Source organism: Chionomys nivalis, chromosome 1 (assembly GCF_950005125.1).
Source record: "Chionomys nivalis chromosome 1, mChiNiv1.1, whole genome shotgun sequence".
In the NCBI taxonomy this organism is placed as follows: Eukaryota; Metazoa; Chordata; class Mammalia; order Rodentia; family Cricetidae; genus Chionomys; species Chionomys nivalis.
Window position 1 is genome coordinate 29,148,060 of NC_080086.1, and position 21,425 is coordinate 29,169,484.

The window sequence follows — 21,425 nt, forward strand, 5'->3', positions numbered from 1 at the left end:
ACTGCCCGGCCTGTTTGTTTTTCAAGACAGAGTTTCTTTGTGTAGTTTTGGAGCCTGTCCTGGAACTCGCTCTGTAGACCAGGCTGGCCCTGAATTCACAGAGATGCGCCTGCCTCTGCCTCCCAAGTGCTGGGATTAAAGGCTGTGTCACTACGTTTGACTGTAAACGTTTGCTTTGAAGAAACTCCAACTATGTTTTAAAACTATGGAGTAAGAAACCTGGTTAAAAAGAACCACTATCGGGCTGGAGAGATGGCTCAGTGGTTAAGAGCATTGCCTGCTCTTCCAAAGGTCCTGAGTTCAATTCCCGGCAACCACATGGTGGCTCACAACCATCTGTAATGAGGTCTGATGCCCTCTTCTGGCCTGCAGACATACACACAGACAGAATATTGTATACATAATAAATAAATAAATATTTTAAAAAAAAAAGAACCACTATCAAAATAATGAAAAAAAGGGTAAGAAACAATGACTACAACACTGCGGCAGGCAGCTACAGGAAAATATACAAAAGTCAGGCAAGATAATTACTGTCTAAGGATATACACGCATGGAAACTATGATTTTAAAAATTCAGAAAATCTGGGCTGGAGAGATGGCCCAGGGGTAAAAGCATGCACCACTCTTCCAGAGGACCAGAGTTCAATTCCCAGCACATCAAACGGCTCACAACTACCTATAACGCCAGCTCTAGAGGGACCCAGCACCTCTAGCCCCTATGGGCATCTGCACTCCCGAGCATACCTACATACAAACACATACACATAATTAAAAATAACACACACAAAAAAAAATGGAGCTGGAGAGAAGGCTCTGACTGCTCTTACTGAGTTCCAATTCCCAGCAACCATATGGCAGCTCACAACTAACTGTCTATAAAGACATCATAACCATCTATTGTGAGATCTGATGCCCTCTTCTGGCATTCAGGCATACATGCAGAGAGAACACTATATACACTATATATTTATTTATTAAATAAATCTTTAATAACAAAAAATAAAAAGCTTTAAAAAAGTTCAGGAAATCTGTTAGCCTTATGAGGTAACAGATAATAGAAACATACCAAAACCCAGGAGAAGAATATAAAGAAATTCAAAAATGGCAGCTGTGTGGGCTGGGGATCTAGCTAAATGGTACAGAACTTGCTAACACGTGGGTCTGACTTCAGTCCCTAGCACTCTCACACTGTCCCCTAAAGCATTAACTGTGTCCTCCCCGCAGACACATCTTACTATTCCTCACCTCTTAGTTATTTTGATGTTTTTTGTTAGCATGAACATCACCAGGTTGATTTCCCAGCAAATAAAAAATATCTAAAACTTTTAAAAAGTCTTAATTATATTAAAGAAAATCCGTTTTTTAAGTAGTTCATACCCAGCCACCTTGCTGCATGATGAACTCTGCTGCATGATCCTCCAGATACGTCACGCCAAACTGCAGCAGTGTGCTCAGGGGCTCTTGACTACGTCGTGTCAATTCCAAAAGCATTTGTTGTAGCAAAACTAGAGGCACCAAAACCTTGAATGCAAAGATCAAAACATGAAAAACATAAAACTTGGAATTCTTATAATGGATTTTATGTTCAACCACTGAAAATGTTAATGCAGACACATGATTGTGGTTATTTTCTTCTCTCGATGCTAAGTCATCAACTCCTGCTAGAAATTTTCAAGCTACTGTATGTAAATTTCATACGAGTGGGAGGAGAAAAAGTTGTTATGTGAAAATAACCACGTGGGAAACATATGTATTCAGAAATTCACACAATTAACTATAAAAAAAATACTGTAGTGATATTTCATCTGTGTTTTAATAAATACGGCTTGCCTGAAGATAGAACACGAACAGCCACAATAGTCAGCCATACAGGCCAGGCAGTGGTGGCACACAGCTTTAATCCCAGCAGCCACACTAGTCAGCCATAGAGGCCAGGTAGTAGTGGTGCATGCCCTTAATTCCCAGTACTAGAGAGAAATGTAAGGCAAGATGAGACAGGAACTCACTCTCTTTCAGTCTGAAGATTTCAAAGAGGTAAGAGCTCTCTAGTGGCTGGTTTTTGCTTTTCTGATCTTCAGGTTGAATGACAATACCCGTCTCTGGGTTTTTAATTATTTGTGGCTACAAAATGCTAAAAACAATTCAACAAAGACTAATCTAAAAACTGTAGTCACCCTTGCTGTTAAAAGAAATAGACTGTTAATGCACCAATTACCAAAATTTAAGTCAACACACAGTGCATGTGCACACACGCACCTATGACTTACAGGGTCTCTGGGAAAAAAGACACAAACTAGCAACAGTCACTTAAGAGAACTTAGTGATTAGGGCAGGTGAGGGAAAAGTTACTAACTTTGATTCTAGTATTTCTGCACTTTTTTCTTTCTCTTTTTTTTTGGGGGGGGGAGGGTCACAACAGGGTTTCTCTGTGTAGCTCTGGTTGTCCTATAACTTGTTCTTTAGACCAGGCTGGCCTTGAACTCAGATCTGCCTGCCTCTGCCTCCCAAATGCTGGGATTAAAGGTGTGCACCGCTGACACCAGCTTATTTCTATAATTTTTACATTTTGCACCAAACACTTTATTGTGTATTTGAAAAAAAATTTCATTGTTGCTCTTTCTGAGCTACCACACAGGCTGGTTTCCACCCATGGCAATCCTCCTGCCTTGATCCCCCAAGTGCTGAAATTATGGGTGAGTGATCACATCTGGCAAAATAATAACTTAAAAACTATGAGCTACCTTATGAAAGTCATCAAACTCCAATACAAAAAGAGGCATTGTAAACTATACCTGTGGTAGTCTGAATGTATTTGGCCCCCATAATATTATGGGGGATTAGGAGTGGCACTATTTGGAGGTGTGGCCTTGGAGGAAGTTTGGTCTTGTTGGAGGAGGCAGGATGACAAGGGCTTTAATCCAGACCTTTAATCTTGACCACACCTTTTGTGGGATGGGTTTTGAGGTCTTTTTCTCAAGCTTCACTCACTGTGACAGTCAGTGAATTTCCTGTGGCCCCTGAGTCAAGATGTAGCACTCTCAGCTCCAGCACCACATCTGCCTGCACACTGCCATGCTCCCCACCATGAGGACAACTGACTGAGCCTCTGAAACTGTAAGTGAGTCACCTCAATTAAATGTGGAGTTGCCGTGCTCACGGTGCCAGCAATAAAACCCTAAGATGATACCTAATAATCCTGTGGCTAGATATTTAAGATAATCATAATTTACAACAGACACTAACTAGAGTCTACTGCCTTCCTTTTGAAAACCAAAAATAATGCATACAGAAAAATAAAAACAAAAACTAAAGGACTGGGGATGCCTTGGTGGCAGAGCACCGAAGGAACGGGATCTTTCCCTAATGTCACAAATTAAGAAGCTAGAGATGGGGAGGAGGAGGAGAGGGAAGAAGAAAAGAAAAAGAGGGGAAACTAACTAATGTTAATAACTGCATGCCATCTGCATGCAGGCTCTTTTGTCTAAAACATCAAAGTCTCTCCGTGACCTAAGAAGGAATGTATGAGGAAATAAACCAATTTCAGTTTCTTGTTTCTGGATTACAGAGGAAAAAACCAGAATGACAAAGTATTTCCTCAAAAGAAAACAAACTTTGAAAATGAGTTCATGCTTCATACTAATATTCCTTGGCTTTGGATTCTTGAAGGAATCCACTTTGAAGTCTGAATGGAAGATACAACACACATCTTCATTGTTTGGTATTCTCAAAGAACTCCAGCTCAAAATACAATAAAACCTTTTCTTACCACTAATGGAAATGGAAATAGGGCTATTAGAATAAGATAGGTCTTTTCCATAAGAAAATGCATCAAGCTGTCTAAAACAAAATGATTGTTTATCTTGCCTCCACACTGCCTTGGGCAGGAGCAGGCAAAGGATGGTTTGAGAATCCTGCAAACTCAGATCAGCTGCACAGGCCTGAGTGTCCTCTACGACAAAGCATTCTAATCTCCTATAATGATCCAGAAGTGTGTGACATTTTGATGTTAGGCATGCTCAATTTCCTATTGTTTACTGGAGAAATGAACTGTACACATCTTACTTTAAGAGCCACCATATAAAATAACATTTCCTTTCACCTGTTACAAGTTACCTCTTCCATGTCTATCAAAAAGCAGCTATCTCATTTTATATAAAATAAATGAGTAACAAATCTGAGAAGCTTTCTCTCCTGTCACGTTCAGCTTTAGGTGCAGTCCCTCTATCCACTCTGGACAGCTGTCATCTAACCCATCTCTTCTCCCAGCGCCTTCACAATCTCATCTTCCTTCCATGCTAACTAGTCTTGAATGGCAGAGCTCAGACATTTCATTTTATGAACTGCAGCACTTTCTCTTTTCCTGCTAATATTCTTGTTGCTACATGTCTGACATATGACTCATTCCTCACACCGTTTTGAGGTTTTAAAGACCACGCATGCATTGCTGGGGAGGGAGCAGTCTGAGAGTGCACCATAGGGCTCAGAGAATGTGTGTGTGAGGTCAGAGAATGACACTGGCGAGTCTGCCTCTCCTACCAGGGATCCCAGTGGTCAAACTGAGGCCATCAGGCTTGGTGGCAAACACCTTTACCTGCTAAGTCATTCTGCCAGCCCTGTTCTGTTTTGCTTAAGAGAGGGTCTCACGTAGCTGAGGCTGGCCTTGAACTACTGATCCTCCCGCTTCTACCTCTAATACTGGGATTACATCTGCACCACCACACTCAACTCACAGAAATTATTAAGCAACCATCACACCAGGCTTACTTATCTGACAGGCCCTTCTTAATGGACCTTCAGACTCACTTACTTCTATTTGTATCTTTTTTTGTTTGTTTGTTTGTTTTGTTTTTTTTTAAAATATTTATTTATTTATTTATTATGTATACAATATTCTGTCTGTGTGTATGCCTGCAGGCCAGAAGAGGGCACCAAACCCCATTACAGATGGTTGTGAGCCACCATGTGGTTGCTGGGAATTGAACTCAGGACCTTTGGAAGAGCAGGCAATGCTCTTAACCTCTGAGCCATCTCTCCAGCCCCTTCTATTTGTATCTTATTTATGTTTTTGGTTTTGTTTGAGATAAGGTCTCATGTAGCAGGCTGGCCTGGAGATCATCACATAGCTGAGGATGGTCCTGAACTCCTGATTCCTTGCCTCTACCTTGCCCAGTTTGGGAGCACTAGTGGAGATTATCTTTACATACTTCAACTTTCCTGTACAAGAAACATTAGGAGTTGCTCTAAGCAGGGCTAAGGATGTAGCTCAGTACTTGTTTAGCAGCCATGAAGCAACACAAAACTAGGTGATGTGGTTCAAGCTTGTAAACAGAAAATTACATGTTAATGATGGAAAGTTTAGAAGTTCAAGCTCATCCCTGGCCACATAGTTATCCTGAGGTTAGCTTGGGCTAGAATGAAATGCTGTTCAAAAACCAAAACCAAGAAAAGTTAAGTCACTTCTACAGCTCATTTATACCAACTGTATTATTCACAAGTATTCTATATAATCTGCGCGAGAATTGTTTGTATTCTGTCAATCATGTTTCAAATAAATGCTGATTGGCCAGGCAGGAAGTATAGGCGGGAAAACCGGACAGGAAATAGAAATGATGTAATGAGAACAGGAGAATTCTGGGAAGGAGGAAGTTGATTCCTCCCACTCCTGCCCAGACCACCAAAGCAGCAGGATGTGATCTGCCCCACTGAAAAAAGGTACTGAGCCACATGGCTAACACACATCAGAAAAATGGGTTAATCAAGATGTGAGAGTTAGCCAGTGAGAGGCAAGAGCTAATGGGCCAATCAGCTTATAATTTATGGAGACCTATGTGTGATTTTCTTTGGGGCTAAACAGTGTGGTGGACCTGGTGGGAGGACAGAAAACCCAAACAAGCACGCCTGGCCCTTCATGTTACAATAATCTAAAACTAAATCATTATTTTTTAGTAGTCTGCATTTTTGTCTTTTTTTAATATTAAAACGATTCAGACCAGGTGGTGGTAGCACACACCTTTATCTCCCAGCACTTAGGAGGCAGAGGCAGGCAGACCTCTGGAGTTTGAGGTCAGCCTGGTCTACAAGGCAATTTCCCGGACAACCAGGACCATTACACAGAGAAACAATGTCTCAAAAAACAAAAGAAGAAAAGAAAAGAAAATTCAGAGCCTAGTCATTCCAAGAAGGTCTCATATTCACCTTTCTAGTAATTAAGAAAGGACGAGGAATATGGCTTAGCTGGTAGACTGCCTAGCATGAGTGAAGGCCTGGGTTTGATCCTGAGCACTAGAGAAACAGCCACTGAGGTACATGCCTGTAATCCTATCACCGAGGAGGTAGAGGCAGGCAAACCAGTAGTTCAAGATCATCCCCAGCTACACAGTGAGTTCCAGGGCAGCCTAAAGGACATGAAGTCCCAACTCAAAAAATAAATAAAATTACAAGAAAGATGAAGCAAATAGTCTTCTCTTCTTATTTTTATTCTGAGTAATTCCCTCACAGGACAACAGTATTTCTCACGGGGAATATCTTTCCCTGAGAAATTCTTGGACTGGAATGTCCAGGAGCCTTTCAGCATCAGAAAGGGTACCGTCTCCTGGCATACCTTTATTCACATTTTATTCAATTCCCTGACAAAGAATGGGCAGAAAGACAGTAAAAATGTGCAGTTTGGCAAGGAAAAGAGTGTAAGCAAATATAAAGCTGCACCAAGGCGTGTGTGGAAGAGAGGTTGTGATCGTAATGGCAAACTTCCTGCTCTGCCATGGCTGACAGCAGAGGTGTCCTAAGCGCAAGACCCCTTCAATTCAAGGCAGTAGCTTGTGAAAAGGTTTATCTGTTTGAAAGGAGAGAGCTTGATCTAAGAATACAGCAAGGGTTCCCTGCTCAAAAACAAAGACCTTGGCACACACAAACTACTGCAGCTGTGATCCAAGGGGCCAGGCTCCATCTGGAGTTGGCAGCAGAACTTGGCAGCATCACCCACGTGGTACGAGTAGGCTCTACATACAAGAAAGATGCAAGATTGAGAGATTAATGGAATCTTGTCCATGGTTCCAAAATGCTGCTGAGGCCAGACAATTGTGGCAGGGTCAGAGTCCCAGCAAGAGAGGCTCTGAGAGGCTACTGTGTGAAGATGTTTGCAATGAAGCCCCTAGGCCACTGGAGACCATTAAATAGCCACCAAGGAAAGATGCAGGCATGACTGAAGCTGGTTCAAGAGACAGACTATGTGTGCTGGACAGCAGGGCCAGCCATGCTATACTTCACAGTCATCTCCTCCCAATCTGCCTTTGCAAGGCAATAGGCAGGCAGCACAGTATAAGACAAGGGATAATCACATAACACAGTGGAAAGGCTAGAACCAGCAAATGTGAACTGGCTGCTAGTCAAGAGAGCCTACACAAGCTTAACCCTTTCCTGAACAGTCATCCACCTAAGTAAACAAATAACAGAACAAAGCTCGTTATACTGGGAATGCAGTTCTCCAGTAGAGTGCAAAATCCAGTCAGCAGGATATCCCACCCCTTCCAGGCCCAAAATAGGGCAATAAAACCCACTGCGCATTCTTCAAAGGAGAGTCTGGAATGATCAAATGAGATACCACATGAGACACACTACTATGTAAACTATAAAATCAAAAACGGCGTTAATTTTTTTGTTCGTTTGTTTTCTTTTGTTTTACAAGGCAGGGTTTTTCTGTGTGACAGCCCCAGCTGTCCTAGAACTCAGTCTGCAGACCAGGCTGCCTCAAACTCACAAGATCCGCCTGCCTCTGCCTCCCAAGTGCGGGATTAAAGGCGTGCGCCACCACCGCCCAGCATGGCATTAATTTTTTAAAAGAACCAGAAGATGAATAAATATCTAAATGAATATCTCATTCTTCTATAAGACATGTTAATTCACATGCTAACAAGTAACTATCTGGGGACAAATGTCATGTCTAACACAAAGAAATCAAGAAATGACAGAAAACTCAGAGCACAGCAAAGGAGAGCAGACCACAGGGAACATTGTGGAACCCTGCACATTAATTTAAGAAAATAGTAAAGCAAAACTATCCACTTAACATAGTTTGGACTTGTACATTAGTTAGTGCTAAGAGCGAGAGTTCTCTCTGTGCTTTATTATTAGCGAAGATAATTTGGTGACTACCTTATTCCATCCGCCGGTATGAGCTGCAGTCTCCGCTGTGCAATCGCGGTAGGCCTGATACGTCAGTGGCCTGTAGAGAGTGTTTTAAAAGTCTGCGTCACAAAAAAGGGCTTAATTTCAGATGAATAAATGTACAGACACCACCGTGTTGCTAAACTTTCTGAACAGATTGATTTTTTTTCATGATATGGCTTTTAATATTTGGTATATATTTTCCCCCAAACATTCCCTACACTGCTGAGGAGGTTGTATAGCAGTGTATCAAGATAAATATATATTCTAGTCATTATTTTTTAATTACTTGGAATTTATCTGTTACAGATAAATGCCTGAATTACAGATATCAAATCCCAAAATTAAAGAATCAAACAGTAACATGTAAAACTTAAATCAAGATAAATATATATTCTAGTCATTTTTTAATTACTTGAATTTATCTTTGTTAAAGATAAATGCCTGAATTACAGTTATCAAATCCCAAAATTAAAGAATCAAATAGTAACATGTAAAACTTAACTCAGTTAAGTGAAAACACAATCTAGCTTTTTTTTTTTAAAAAAAAAGGCAAAAGCCTAAACCAGACAGTGGAGGCAACACCTTTAATCCCAGCAGGAGACACGGGCAGATGGATCTCTGGGTTTGAGGTCAACCTATCTCAAGAAAACATAAGTAAATAGGTAAGTAAAACAAGAAAATAGGAAGTAGGAGGGGCTGTGCTTTTATAGGTTTTAAAAATCCAATTCCAGAAGCATTTTCTGTTCTGAGTACTCTAGTCTGCAACTTCTTAGCAGATGAATACAGACAAACAATAAAAACTACCACTTATTAGTGGTCTAACATATTAGGTTTTATATTGTTCACATTTTTATTACATTACATCACATATTATCACTACACATTAGGAAGGCAAAGTTGGGAAAAGCTAAGAGTCTACATATCCCAAAAGCACGCCGGGCAAACACCCAGCCAGATTGACTCCAATAGAACACTACTTCCATTTCTAGTTAGGGTTTTTGCTTTGTTTTGTTGTAAAGACAGGGTTTCTCTGTTTAGACTTGGCCATCCTGGACCTCGATCTGTGGACCAGGCTGGCCTTGAATGCAGAGACCCACCTGCCTCTGCCTCCTGAGTGCTGGGATTAAAGGCCACCACCTGGCTCAAGTTAGGATTTTGATATATGCCATAAAAATGTCTAGATATCACATGTAGCTATAAAGAATCTGAAATGTGGTTATTGTGCCTAAAATAGTAACACATTTTGTATTTCAAAGAGTCACAAAGGAAAAAAAAGAATGAAATATCTCACTAATAATTTTTGAATATTTGAAATACTTTGACTATACTGATTTAAAATATGTTAAAAATTTCATTAATGTCCTGTTTTATGTGTTTGCAGATGTTTTTGCCTTCACTGTGTCTAAAGACTAGAGACTCAGGAAACAGCCCTGACGGCACAGCTGCTGTCTGCTACACAAACCAGCACCCACCACCACAGCGCTGCTTTAAGCACAGCACACCCAGGAGTACTACCTGGCTGAAGCCACTTCTTATTAGTGCTCAGGACTCTTCTAGAAGTATTGGGCTCCACACCAGAATCCTGTACAACTGGAATTTCACCAGATACTACATCATCCACCTACCTCTAGCTCCCTGAGGCTTCACTTGCGGCTACCAGTCCCTTCACTTCCTGTTCTGAACTGATGCTGCTGTGGGCCACTGCAGTCCTTACAGGTAGTTTGGCTATCAGACTAAGGACTTTATCATCCTTCAGAATGAAATATGATTTAAAACATTATCTGTACACATATACATGCATATGAAACATGCAGCAGGTTAAAACATTCATGTTTTAATACATAGGAAAACAAGTAGCTGAATGATCAGCCTTCTTTCTGTGGTCTCAGAGTAAAGAGAAGAAAGGGGCCTACAGAAATCAAAGGTATTTCGTATAAAGAGTTAAGATGAATTTCCCACTTTGGCAAAAGCATTTGGAGTAGGAGATATTTCCACCTGTACAACTGCACTGTTTCGAGGATGTCAGTAACAGCTTCAAACTTTCAAAAGACTGACTTTTGAACAAACTTATTTGCTATATAACCAACTTAAAAAATAACTGTGCCACTATTTAAGGTTTCGGGAAAACTAAATATTCATCTAAACCAGAATTCTCTTAAATTAAAAAAAAAAAAAAACCTCAGGGCATGGTAGCACAAACCTTTAACCCTATCTATCACTTGGAAGGCAGAGGCAAGGTGAATCTTTGTGAGTTCCAGGCCAGCTAAGACTCCATAGTAAGAGACCCTGTTACAAAAAGCAAAATTATACCATTCTGTTCATTAGAGAGTTGGTAATATCCCAGCCAAGTTACAATGAGTAAACGAAGAACTGACATATGAAGAATGAAGTGATTTTCATAAAGGAGAGATGACTCAGCAGTTAAGGTTAAGAGCACTTCCTACCCCTGTTCAGTTCCAAGCACCCACGATGGGGCCTGTAATTCCTAGTCGAGGAGACTCAACCTTTTCTGGCCTTCTTGGCATCAACATACATATAAATAAAAATAAAAACAAATCTTAAAGGCCAGGCATAATGGTGGCACATTCCTTAATTCAGCACTTGAGAGGCAGAGATAGATGAGTTCTGTGATTTAAGGCCAAACCTGGGCTACAGTGAGACCTTGTCTCAAAAAAGACAAAGAAAAGAAAGCATGATCTTTTAAGGTTGTAACCTCAGTATGTACAATATTTGAACATTTAAGGACAGAGAGTCTTAGCAAACCCTACTCAATTCACCCCCCTCCCCCCCCCGGCCCTCAGAGCTAGGACAGCAGCCTTGCTGGTCTTTAGTCATGCTGTGAACCCAAATTTCCTATTTAAGCTTTATTTCCTGGCCACTCATACCATCCTTTACTCTTGTGTCTGAGGTAGAAAATCCACCTATGGTTTCACTTCACTCAGTATAACTAAGGATTTTATATATGCTCCTTTCACCAGAATATATGGAAACCCTAACTGCTTCCTGCTAAGAACACAGCACACTCTAAACCTTGACTACATAACAGTAAAGAGTTTCCTTACTACAACAGCAATTTGCCATCTGAATTTCAACCTTTTGGTGAGGAACAAATTTCCTAAATGATGTGATGGAGGAGGGTCATCTGCCTATGTGTTACTTTTATTGGTTAATAAAGAAACTGCCTTGGCCCTTTGATAGGACAGAAAATTAGGTAGGCGGAGTAAACAGAACAGAATGCTGGGAAGAAGGGAAGTGAGGCAGTCGCCATGATTCTCTGACCCGCGACAGAAGTAAGCTAGAATCTTTCCCAGTAGGCCACCACCTCATGGTGCTACACACATTAATAGAAATGGGTTAATCAAGATGTGAGAATTAGCCAGTAAGAGGCTAGAGATAATGGGTCAAGCAGTGTTTAAAAGAATACAGTTTCCGTGTAATTATTTTGGGTAAAGCTAGCTGGGAGCCAGGCCGCAGAACGCCGCCCTCATCACTACAGTGATCCATCTTCATCAGTTCACACTAATGCTGTAATTCATATTAATTCCTCAATGAGACTTATCATAGGTGAATTGGTTCTATTTTAGCAAGCTTATATTTTCACTAGCTTCTCAATTTTAGTTTTAGTACAGTGAGGGCCACAGCAGGAAAGGAGTTCCCTGCAGGAATATAGAAGTAGCTTCACAGGCAGATGTGCAACCCCAAAGCATAACAATATCTGTTATACAGATACAATCCTAAATACAGCCATCTAAAATACAAAGATAATGCTAATCACACATTACAGTACACAAACCCCCAGCCATATCCATATATCTATGAATATAGATGGCCAGAGACAAGGAATGATTAGGACAAAGGCAATAAATAGCTTGTGTTTATAACACAGTAAGTACATCTGTTGAAACCTAACAGCTCAACAGGTAAATAAAAACCATCAGATCTCTGGTGGAATATTTGATCCCTGCTTTGAGACAAAGCAGACGCTTTAGGAGGGTGAAGGAGGAAGGGTGACTGCCTGAAGCAAAGCCTCAGCCAACCCAGCACCGTGTGCCACCCAGACTGCTCAGAGAAGCACCCTCCACTCGGCAGCTGCAACTCACTGGCTGAGAATCACTTGCAATGCTTTATGCAAAGGCTCTTTCAGCTCCTGGGACACTCTTTCTCCAAGATGGGCCAAGCAGTCTTCTATTGAGCTTTCAGGGTTAGCTGGGCTAAACACTGGTGAGGTGTGACAGTCAAAGCCTGTGCTGGTGAAGGCTGAAGACAAGATAAAAGAAAAATCAAAATTAATAAATGGTTCCGGGGCTGGAGAGATTGCTAGTGATTAAGAGCACTTGCTGTTCTTCCAGGGGACCAGGGTTTGATTCCTAGCACAAAGACCCAGGGAATCAAAGCCCTCTTCTGGGACTCCATTGGCACTGCATGCACATGGTACACAGACATACATACAGACAAAACACCCATACACATAAAAATAAGTAGAAGTTAAAAGAATGACAAGAAAATAAATAGGACCATAAGTTGTGCTATAAGCAAGGTGTAATGGTGCACACCTATAATCTTGACACTCAGGGTTGTCTGAGGCAGGAAGATCTCAAGAAAGAAGCCTGCCTGGGCTACACAGTGAGTCCCAGGTCAGTTGGGCCATACAGCACGAAGTCTGTGTCAAAAAAAAAAAAAATCAAAAGAAAACTGAGCCTGGTAGCACACTAAGGAAATGAAGGCCAGGAGTTCAAGACCAGCCTTGGCTAGTGAATCTGAGGCCGACCTAGGATCCAACGACACCCTGTCTCCAGAAAAAAAAGAAAAAACAACCCAGAAAGAAAAGAAAGAGGTATCTTTATGAGAGTCTACAAAACTAAGGTATTATGTACTGTTAGACACAGGAATTTTAAAGTACTTGGGAAGATCATTATACATATTAATCTTGTCTGGAACACAAAATTGATTGGTCCTAAATTTTGAGGTGCTATTGTTTTGTTTTTCAGCTGGAGGCCTTCCTATTTAGCCCAGGCTGGCTTTGAACTCATGATTCTCCTAGCTCAGTCTCTCAAGTACTGGGATTATAAGCATAAACCACCATGAATTGTTTATTTGTAAATTTACTTTATTTTCTTTTCCTTCCTTCCTTCCTTCCTTCCTTCCTTCCTTCCTTCCTTCCTTCCTTCCTTCCTTCCTTCCTCCCTTTTCTCTTGCCAGCATTTGTCTCATTGTAGCCTAGGTTCCCATAGTATTTACTATGCAGTCCAGGATAGCCTCAAACTAACAAGGACCTTTGTCCCTCACCCTCCCAAGTGCTAGGACTATAAGCAGAAATCAGCATGCCTAGTTTGTTCATAAATTTTTATTAATTTTCTTTCCCAACTAACAGTTGTTTTTATTGAAAGTTATTACGTTTTATATATTTAGGAACATAAACATACACACATAAGTAATAACAATTTTTAAAGAAGAGGACATGAATTTGAAGAAAGCATAGGAGAGGTATATGGGAGGGGCGGGAGAGGAAAGAAAGGGAAAAAATGATGTAATTACAATGTTTTCAAGATAAAATATAATTTAAAATATATATTTTGGCAAAAAAAAAAAAAGGTCATAAAAATCATCTTCTGATGGTGAGGCCTGCTCCACAGCAGAGAATTCACATCTGATACTATGAACCTCTAAGCACACAAATAAACAAATCTCTGTAGGAGAAGGCAGCAGTGGCAGTACACATCTTTAATCCTAGCACTGGAAGCAGAGGCAGTTAGATTGCTGGGGGTTTGAGGCCAGCCAGTTACATGGTGAAACCCTACCTCAAAAATTAAAACGACAGGCCGGGCGGTGGTGGCGCACGCCTTTAATCCCAGCACTTGGGAGGCAGAGGCAGGCGGATCTCTGTGAGTTCGAGACCAGCCTGGTCTACAGAGCTAGTTCCAGGACAGGCTCCAAAGCCACAGAGAAACCCTGTCTCGAAAAACCAAAAAAAAAAAAAAAAAAAAAATTAAAACGACAGCCGGGCAGTGGTGGCGCACGCCTTTAATCCCAGCACTTGGGAGGCAGAGGCAGGTGGGATCTCTGTTGAGTTTGAGGTCAGTCTGGTCTATAAGAGCTAGTTCCAGGACAGGCTCCAAAGCTACACTAAGAAACCCTGTCTCGAAAAACCAAATAAAATAAAAATAAAAATGATGACAACAACAAAAGAAAGAGAGAGAACTAAACGGACAATAACCAGAACTGACAGATCTACTCATTGCTCAGGAAGGGAAGAAGGAGCAGACCTTCAGAGACGTCTTTGTCCAAGGATTTCAGTTCTTCTTCAATCTCAGATTTAACTTTTAATAAAACTTCTGGGTCCAGAGACTGTGGGGTTACATCACCTGAAATAAACAAGAGAAAACACGAGAGGTTACTATGGAAAGAGGGACAGATAAGCCATTAGATACAGACAGCTGGTAGTAGCCACATGTGGAGGCCTTGGCAGAAGGGGTCACCTTAGATCAGGAGTATAAGAGCCAGCCTGGGCAACATAGTGGTACCTTATTTCCAAAAACCAGAACTATTTACACTCAGTATTAAGTCAGAAAACGAGAAATCAAATTTTATTATCAAAGATAGAAGGTATTTTTTGCAACAATAAATAACAAGGCTGAGGTGTAGATCAGTGAAGAGCACCTGTTCAAACACCCTGACTTTGATCCCAGAACTAAAAAAAAAAAAAAAAAAAAAAGCAGGGAAGAAACAACAGTTAACAGATTAAGTACGTGGGCCTAAGTACTGAGAGTAAAATCTCACACAGAAGAGGAGCCTCTGAACACTTGACTCCAGACACATGCATCAGGAGACAGAAAGACAAGAGTATCAACACATGCAGGTCCCCTCTTCCTGCTTGCAAAAGTCCAGAATAAAAACATGTGAGCCAGGCATTATGGTCCTGAGATGCTCTCAGCTCTAAGAAAGTGGTTTATGCTCATAACTTCAGCATTTTGGAGGCAAAGGCTGTCAAGTTTGACACCAGTCTGGTCTGATAGCAAACTCTAGGCCAGTTGAGACTACATGTGTAGCCAGGTGGTGGCGCACACTTTTAAACCCAGCATTTGGAGGCACAGACAAGCAGATCTCTGTGAGTTCAAGGCCAGCCTGGTCTACAGAGTGAGTTCCAGGACAGCCAGGGTTATACAGGGAAGCCCTGTCGTGACGAGGGGCGGGGGCACACACGACACTACAGATGTAGCGAGAACCTGTCTCAGAAGTAAATGAACAGGGGCTGGACAGATGGCTCAGAGGTTAAGAGCATTGCCTGCTCTTCCAAAGGTCCTGAGTTCAATTCCCAGCAACCACATGGTGGCTCACAACCATCTGTAATGGGGTCTGGTGCCCTCTTCTGGCCTGCAGGTATACACACAGACAGAATATTGTATACATAATAAATAAATAAATAAATAAATAAATAAACCATTAAAAAAAAAAAAGAAGTAAATGAACAGAGCCCTAAGTAAACAAGAACCTTTGAAGACCTGTGCTTAGAGTTCCAGAGACAGACAGTAAGTACCTCTCTGTTCTTGGCTTATTTTTTGAATTTTTTTGAAGATTTATTTATTATGTACACAGTATCTGTCTGCATGTATGTTTAATAGGCCAGAAGAAGTCACCAGATCTCATTATAGTGGTTGCTGGGAATTGAACTCAGGACCTCTGAAAGAACAGTCAGTATTTTTAACCTCTGAGCCATCTCTCCAGCCCCAAGATATATGTGTGTGTGTGTGTGTGTGTGTGTGTGTGTGTGTGTGTGTGTGTGTGTGTGTGTGTGTTTAGAGACAGGGTTTCTGTGTAGCTTTGGAGCCTGTCCTGGAACTAGTTCTTAATAGAGCAGACTGGTCTCAAACTCATAGAGATCCACCTGCCTCCCAAGTGCTGGGATTAAAGGCAAGCGCCACCGCCACCCAGCTGTTCTTGGCTTTGACTAAGAATCAATTCACTAAGCAATGCTAGTGTGACCATCTAGGAACACGGATAACACAGCTTTGATGTCGTTCTCACCGTGGAAATCTACAGTGCTCCTACTTCCCTTATTCCTTAGATGTTTCCATAGTGTGTGTGTGTGTGCGTGTTGGGGGAAGGTGTATACAAGCGTGAATGCAATCATATATATAAGTGGAAGACAGAGGCCAACATTAGGTTTCTTTTTTTTTTTTTTTTTTTTTTTTGGTTTTTCGAGACAGGGTTTCTCTGTGGTTTTGGAGCCTATCCTGGAACTAGCTCTTGTAGACCAGGCTGGTCTCGAACTGACAGAGATCCGCCTGCCTCTGCCTCCCGAGTGCTGGGATTAAAGGCGTGCGCCACCACCGCCCGGCTAACATTAGGTTTCTTTCTCAATGGTTTCCTACCTTACTTTTCTGTATGCTGTATGAGTGTTTTGCCTGAATGGATTTCTTTCTGTACACCATATGCATCCTGGTGCTCATGAAGGCCAGAAGACGACACTGTGTTCCCTAGAACTGGAGTTACAGTTTTAAGCTGCCACATAGGTGCTAGATGCTGGGACTTGAACCCAGAACCTTTGGAAGAGTCATCTCTCCAGCCCCTCCACCTTGTTCTTTGAAACAGGGTCTTTGAGGAACCTGGGGCATACTAGCTAGCCCACAAGCTCTACGGGTTCATCTGTCCTGCCTGCCCTATACCAGGGTTATAGACCAGTGCTACTGCGTCCAGCTTTTACCACGTGGGTGCTGGGGATCCAACCTCAAGTTCTCATGTTTGCACAATCGGTAGTTTATTAACTGAGTTAGCTCCTCATTCCCATCACATACTTTTTAAGAGTGAAGGGGTTAAAACAGGATCTTACTAAACAGACCTGGCTGGCATCCAATTCATGACCCTTCTGTCCCACATTCCGGCTGCTGAGATTTCAAGCGTGTGTCATAATGCCTGGCTCCAACAGGCATACTTGGAAGCCACACTGAATTATGTATAGTGAAGATTTTTAAAAAAAAAAAAAAAAAAAAAAGCAACCCAGGCCAGGTGGTGGTGTTGCACACCTTTAATCCCAGCACTCTGGAGGGCAGAGGCAGGTGGATCTCTGTAAATTCTAAGCCAGCCTGGTCTAGAGCGAGTTCTAGGACAGCCATGACAACACAGAGAAATCCTATCTCAAAAAAAACAAAAGAAAAAAGCAACCCAGTTTCTTCACAATTCAACAAATAAAACGCATTATACTTCATTTCTACTGTAGTGCCTTATTAACTTACTCTTTTTCCTGATTATTCCTCAAAGGACCAATTTAAGTCTGTTTTTTCATCATGTCTTCAGTCTTTAGTGATTTTTTTTTTTTTTTTTTTTTTTTTTTTTTTTTGGTTTTTTTCGAGACAGGGTTTCTCTGTGGTTTTGGAGCCTGTCCTGGAACTAGCTCTTGTAGACCAGGCTGGTCTCGAACTCACAGAGATCCGCCTGCCTCTGCCTCCCAAGTGCTGGGATTAAAGGCGTGCACCACCACCGCCTGGCAGTGATTATTTTTTTAAGAGAAAGTTTCCCAGGTTGGACTTAAAATCACTGTTATAGTCAAGAGTGACTTTGAACTTCTGACTGTGCTACCATGCCCAGTTTTAGGCAGGCTGGGGATTGAACCTAGGGTTTTATGCTTCTAGGTAAGCTCCATTCACACTCTTCAGGGTCACTTTCCTGCGCCTGAATACAAGCCTTTCGGTATCAGTTTGCCTGTGCTGTCCATGTGGGCAAACACTTCCATGTGCTCCAGCCTACATTCAGTAGTTTTACCATTTCTTCTGATCAGATTACAAATACTCTGACACTTTCTTTGTCTAAGACTTGTGTCAAACAGGACAAACACTTGACAGTGGTGGCTGTCACTATCTACTGTGGTATGTACCTAAATAAAGGGTTACAGTGGACAGAAGAATATACATAACGTATTGGCAAAAAAAAAAAGGCGAAGGAGTTAGAAATTGAGAAGTGATTTTTCTATAAGAGAGCATGAAAACTGACTAATCACACATACAGGGCAATAGATAATATAGATTTATTAACGACAGTGGTGAGACAGAGAATACGAAGAAAGGTAACAAGAAAGCAGACCTCAACTCCTGCCTCCACACTTATGAGAACTGTACTCAATAACCAAGGCACAGGAGCTTAGCTTTAAACTGAGTCTGAATCACCAGTCCTCATCGTTTGCCCATGTACTGATAGTCCATGAAGAAGCAGCACTGAAAAACAAATCTTCTGCCTGGAGTGGCTAATGCCTGTACTTCCAGCATTTGGGAGACTGAAGAAGAACTGTTATAGGTTCAAGGACAGGAGAAAGAGAGAGAGAGAGAGAGAAGAGAGATGAGAGAGAGAGGAGAGAGAGAGAGAGAGAGAGAGAGAGAGAGAGAGAGAGGGAGAGAGAGAGAGAAAATCGTTCTGTTAAGTGGCTTATTACTGAACCCTAGAATGTATGAATAATTTCTGACGCAGTCTCAAATAAGAAATAAGCGATGCCATCTGTCATCAGCCTCTTTCTGGAGGACATGCACATCCTAAACAAACACAGACCCACACAGCCCCTGGCGCTACCACGGACCCACACAGTGAATGACGATGTCTTGGTTACCATATGCTCACACCCCACCAGATTAAGAAGCAGCTCATCAGAGGAGTGCTGTTCTCATGACACTGACATGATGCTGATTACACATGACAAGCTGTCATACTTGATAACAAGCCGTGTGGAAAGCCTAAATTATAAAAAGGCTACTGCTGTTAGGATGCAAAAGGCTATCTAGTTAGCGACCCACGGACAGACAGATTCAATGATCTTCATCTAATTAATCCTCCCCACCCAGACATTCTATAGCACAGAACTACACAGTAGAGCCAATGTAGCATAAATCCTGTTCAAAGAATCCAGGGGAAGTATTTCAAAGATAAACAGGCATGAGCACACTAAAGTCCACCCACTTCAATTCAAATAAGGAGTTAAGTGAGTTAGCAGCTGTTATATCCCAGCTCTGAAATTTCAAACTAAATACAACTAACACATTTTGGCCAACTTGAATGGGCTAAATCAAAGAAGTAAATTCTGTATCTACAAATTTCCATATAAGGACATATTAAAATTATCTATAAGGGAGGGGGGCTGGAGAAATGGCCTTTTTTGTTACTCTTGCAGAGGACTTGGGTTTAATTCCCATCACCCAAATGGTTCATTACCATTCATGACTATAGTTCTCGCTATCTGATACTCTTTTGATCTTTGCAGGCACCAGGTGTACACAGAGCACACATACATATAGGCAGGTAAAACACTCAGATGCCTAATATAAAATAAATGAACCTAAAAAAATAATTTTTAGGCTGGAATGGTAGTACACATCTTTAACCAGCACTCAAGAGGTGGAGGGAAAAGGATCTCTATGAATTTGAGGCTAGTCCAGTCTATATAGTAAATTCCAGGATAGGAAAAGCTACATAGTGAGATTGCCTCAAATAAATTAATTAAGTGTTAATTAAGTGGCTGGGCGTGGTAGTACACTCCTTTAATCTCATCATTTGGGAGACAGAAATGGGTGAATCTTCTGTGAGTGCTAGGCCATCAAAACACAGTGAGATCGGAGCTGGTTAGTTTTTGGTCAACTTGATACAAGATAGGGTCATGTGAAGACAGAAAGGGCTACAGTGAAACCCTGTCTTGAAAAACAAAAACAAAAGAAACAAACAACCAAAAAACCTACAGGCTGAGCAAGTCATGAGGAGCAAACCAGTAAGCGACATTCCTCTTTGGCCTCTGCTTCAGTTCCTACTTCTGGTTTTCTGCCCTGCTTCAGTTCCTACCTTGGTTTCCCTCATTGACGAACTGTGTATAAACCCTTTCCTCCCCAAGCTGCTTTTGGTCTTGGTGTTTATTTATCACAGTAAAACAAAATAAATTAAAACAAAAAACAAAACAAACAAACATGAACCTGATTATCAACTACCAAGTTTGTAGGTTTTAAACAGCAACGGCAGGAAGCCCCCTGCACTGTGCTCACTGTCCAGAGGATGGGAGTACTACATGAGACAGTCTCAGACAAAAACATAGATTTTTTTTATTATTATTAAAACATACAGAATTTAATTAAAAACTAGAACTATATATATTTATCATCAATAGATTTCGGATATTTTTTGAGTTTTTGAAATTGATGTGGGATGGTCTTCTGTTTTAAGTTAATTTCATTGGCTAATAAAGAAACTGCCTTGGCTTTTGATAGGGCAGAAAATTAGGTGGGTGGAGTAGACAGAACAGAATGCTGGGAAGAAGGAAGTGAGGTCAGATGCGATGAAGCTCTGGCCCAAGATGGACGCAGGTCAGATTCTAGAGAACCTTGACTTATAGACAGAGATTTCTCCAAAGATACACAAATAGCCAGTAAGCATATAAAAGTATGTTCAACATTGGGCTGGAGAGATGGCTCAATGGTTAAGAGCACTGGCTGCTCTTCCAGAGGTCCTGAGTTCAATTCCCAGCAACCACATGGTGGCTCACTACTATCTATAGTGGAATCTGATGTCCTCTTCTGGCATAAAGTCAATAAAGCTGTCATATACATAAAATAAATAAATCTTTAAAAAAAACTATGTCCAACATCATTAGACTCTATAAAAATACAAATTAGAGCCGGGTGGTGGTGGGGCACGCCTTTAATCCCAGCACTTGGGAGGCAGAGGCAGGTGAATCTCTGTGAGTTCGAGACCAGCCTGATCTACAAGAGCTAGTTCCAGGACAGGCTCTAAAGCCATAGAGAAACCCTGACTCGAAAAACAAACAAAAAAAAAATACAAATTAGAACCAACCACAAGGCTAAGGGCCTATGAGATGACTTAGCAGGTAAAGATGCTTGCTGCATAAGCGTGGTGACCTGAGCTGAATCCTCAGAACCCACACGAAAATGGAGAGAACCAACCCCAGAAAGCTGTTCCGTAACCTTCATATGCACACCACACACGCACATACATACACAAGAGCGCACACACACATGCATGCATGCACACACGCACAACAAGGTGCTTTACACTTATAATAATTTTTTTAATTTTTTGAGATGGTTTCTCTGTAGCTTTGGGGCCTGTTCTGGAACCCACTCTTTTGACCAGGCTAGCCTCGAACTCACAGAAACTCACCTGCCTTTGTCACCTGAGTGCTGGGATCAAAGGGATTAAAGGTATGTTCCACCACCACCTGGTTTACATTCATAATAATCTTAAAAGAGTTTGAGGCTAAGTTGGGCAGCACAGTG

The 21,425-nt window shown here is 41.4% G+C and overlaps 1 protein-coding gene across 1 annotated transcript in view; it reads right to left on the reverse strand.

Moving 5' to 3' along the window:
• Bcl2l13 (BCL2 like 13) overlaps positions 1–21,425 on the reverse strand; it is a 47,303-nt gene that overhangs the window by 12,087 nt on the left and 13,791 nt on the right. Inside the window, exons 3-6 of the mRNA XM_057769828.1 lie at positions 14,433–14,531; positions 12,270–12,426; positions 8,155–8,224; positions 1,381–1,524 (exon numbers count right to left, since the gene is read on the reverse strand). Coding sequence (XP_057625811.1) covers positions 1,381–1,524; positions 8,155–8,224; positions 12,270–12,426; positions 14,433–14,531 — 470 coding nt within the window. The remainder of the gene's footprint in view (positions 1–1,380; positions 1,525–8,154; positions 8,225–12,269; positions 12,427–14,432; positions 14,532–21,425) is intronic.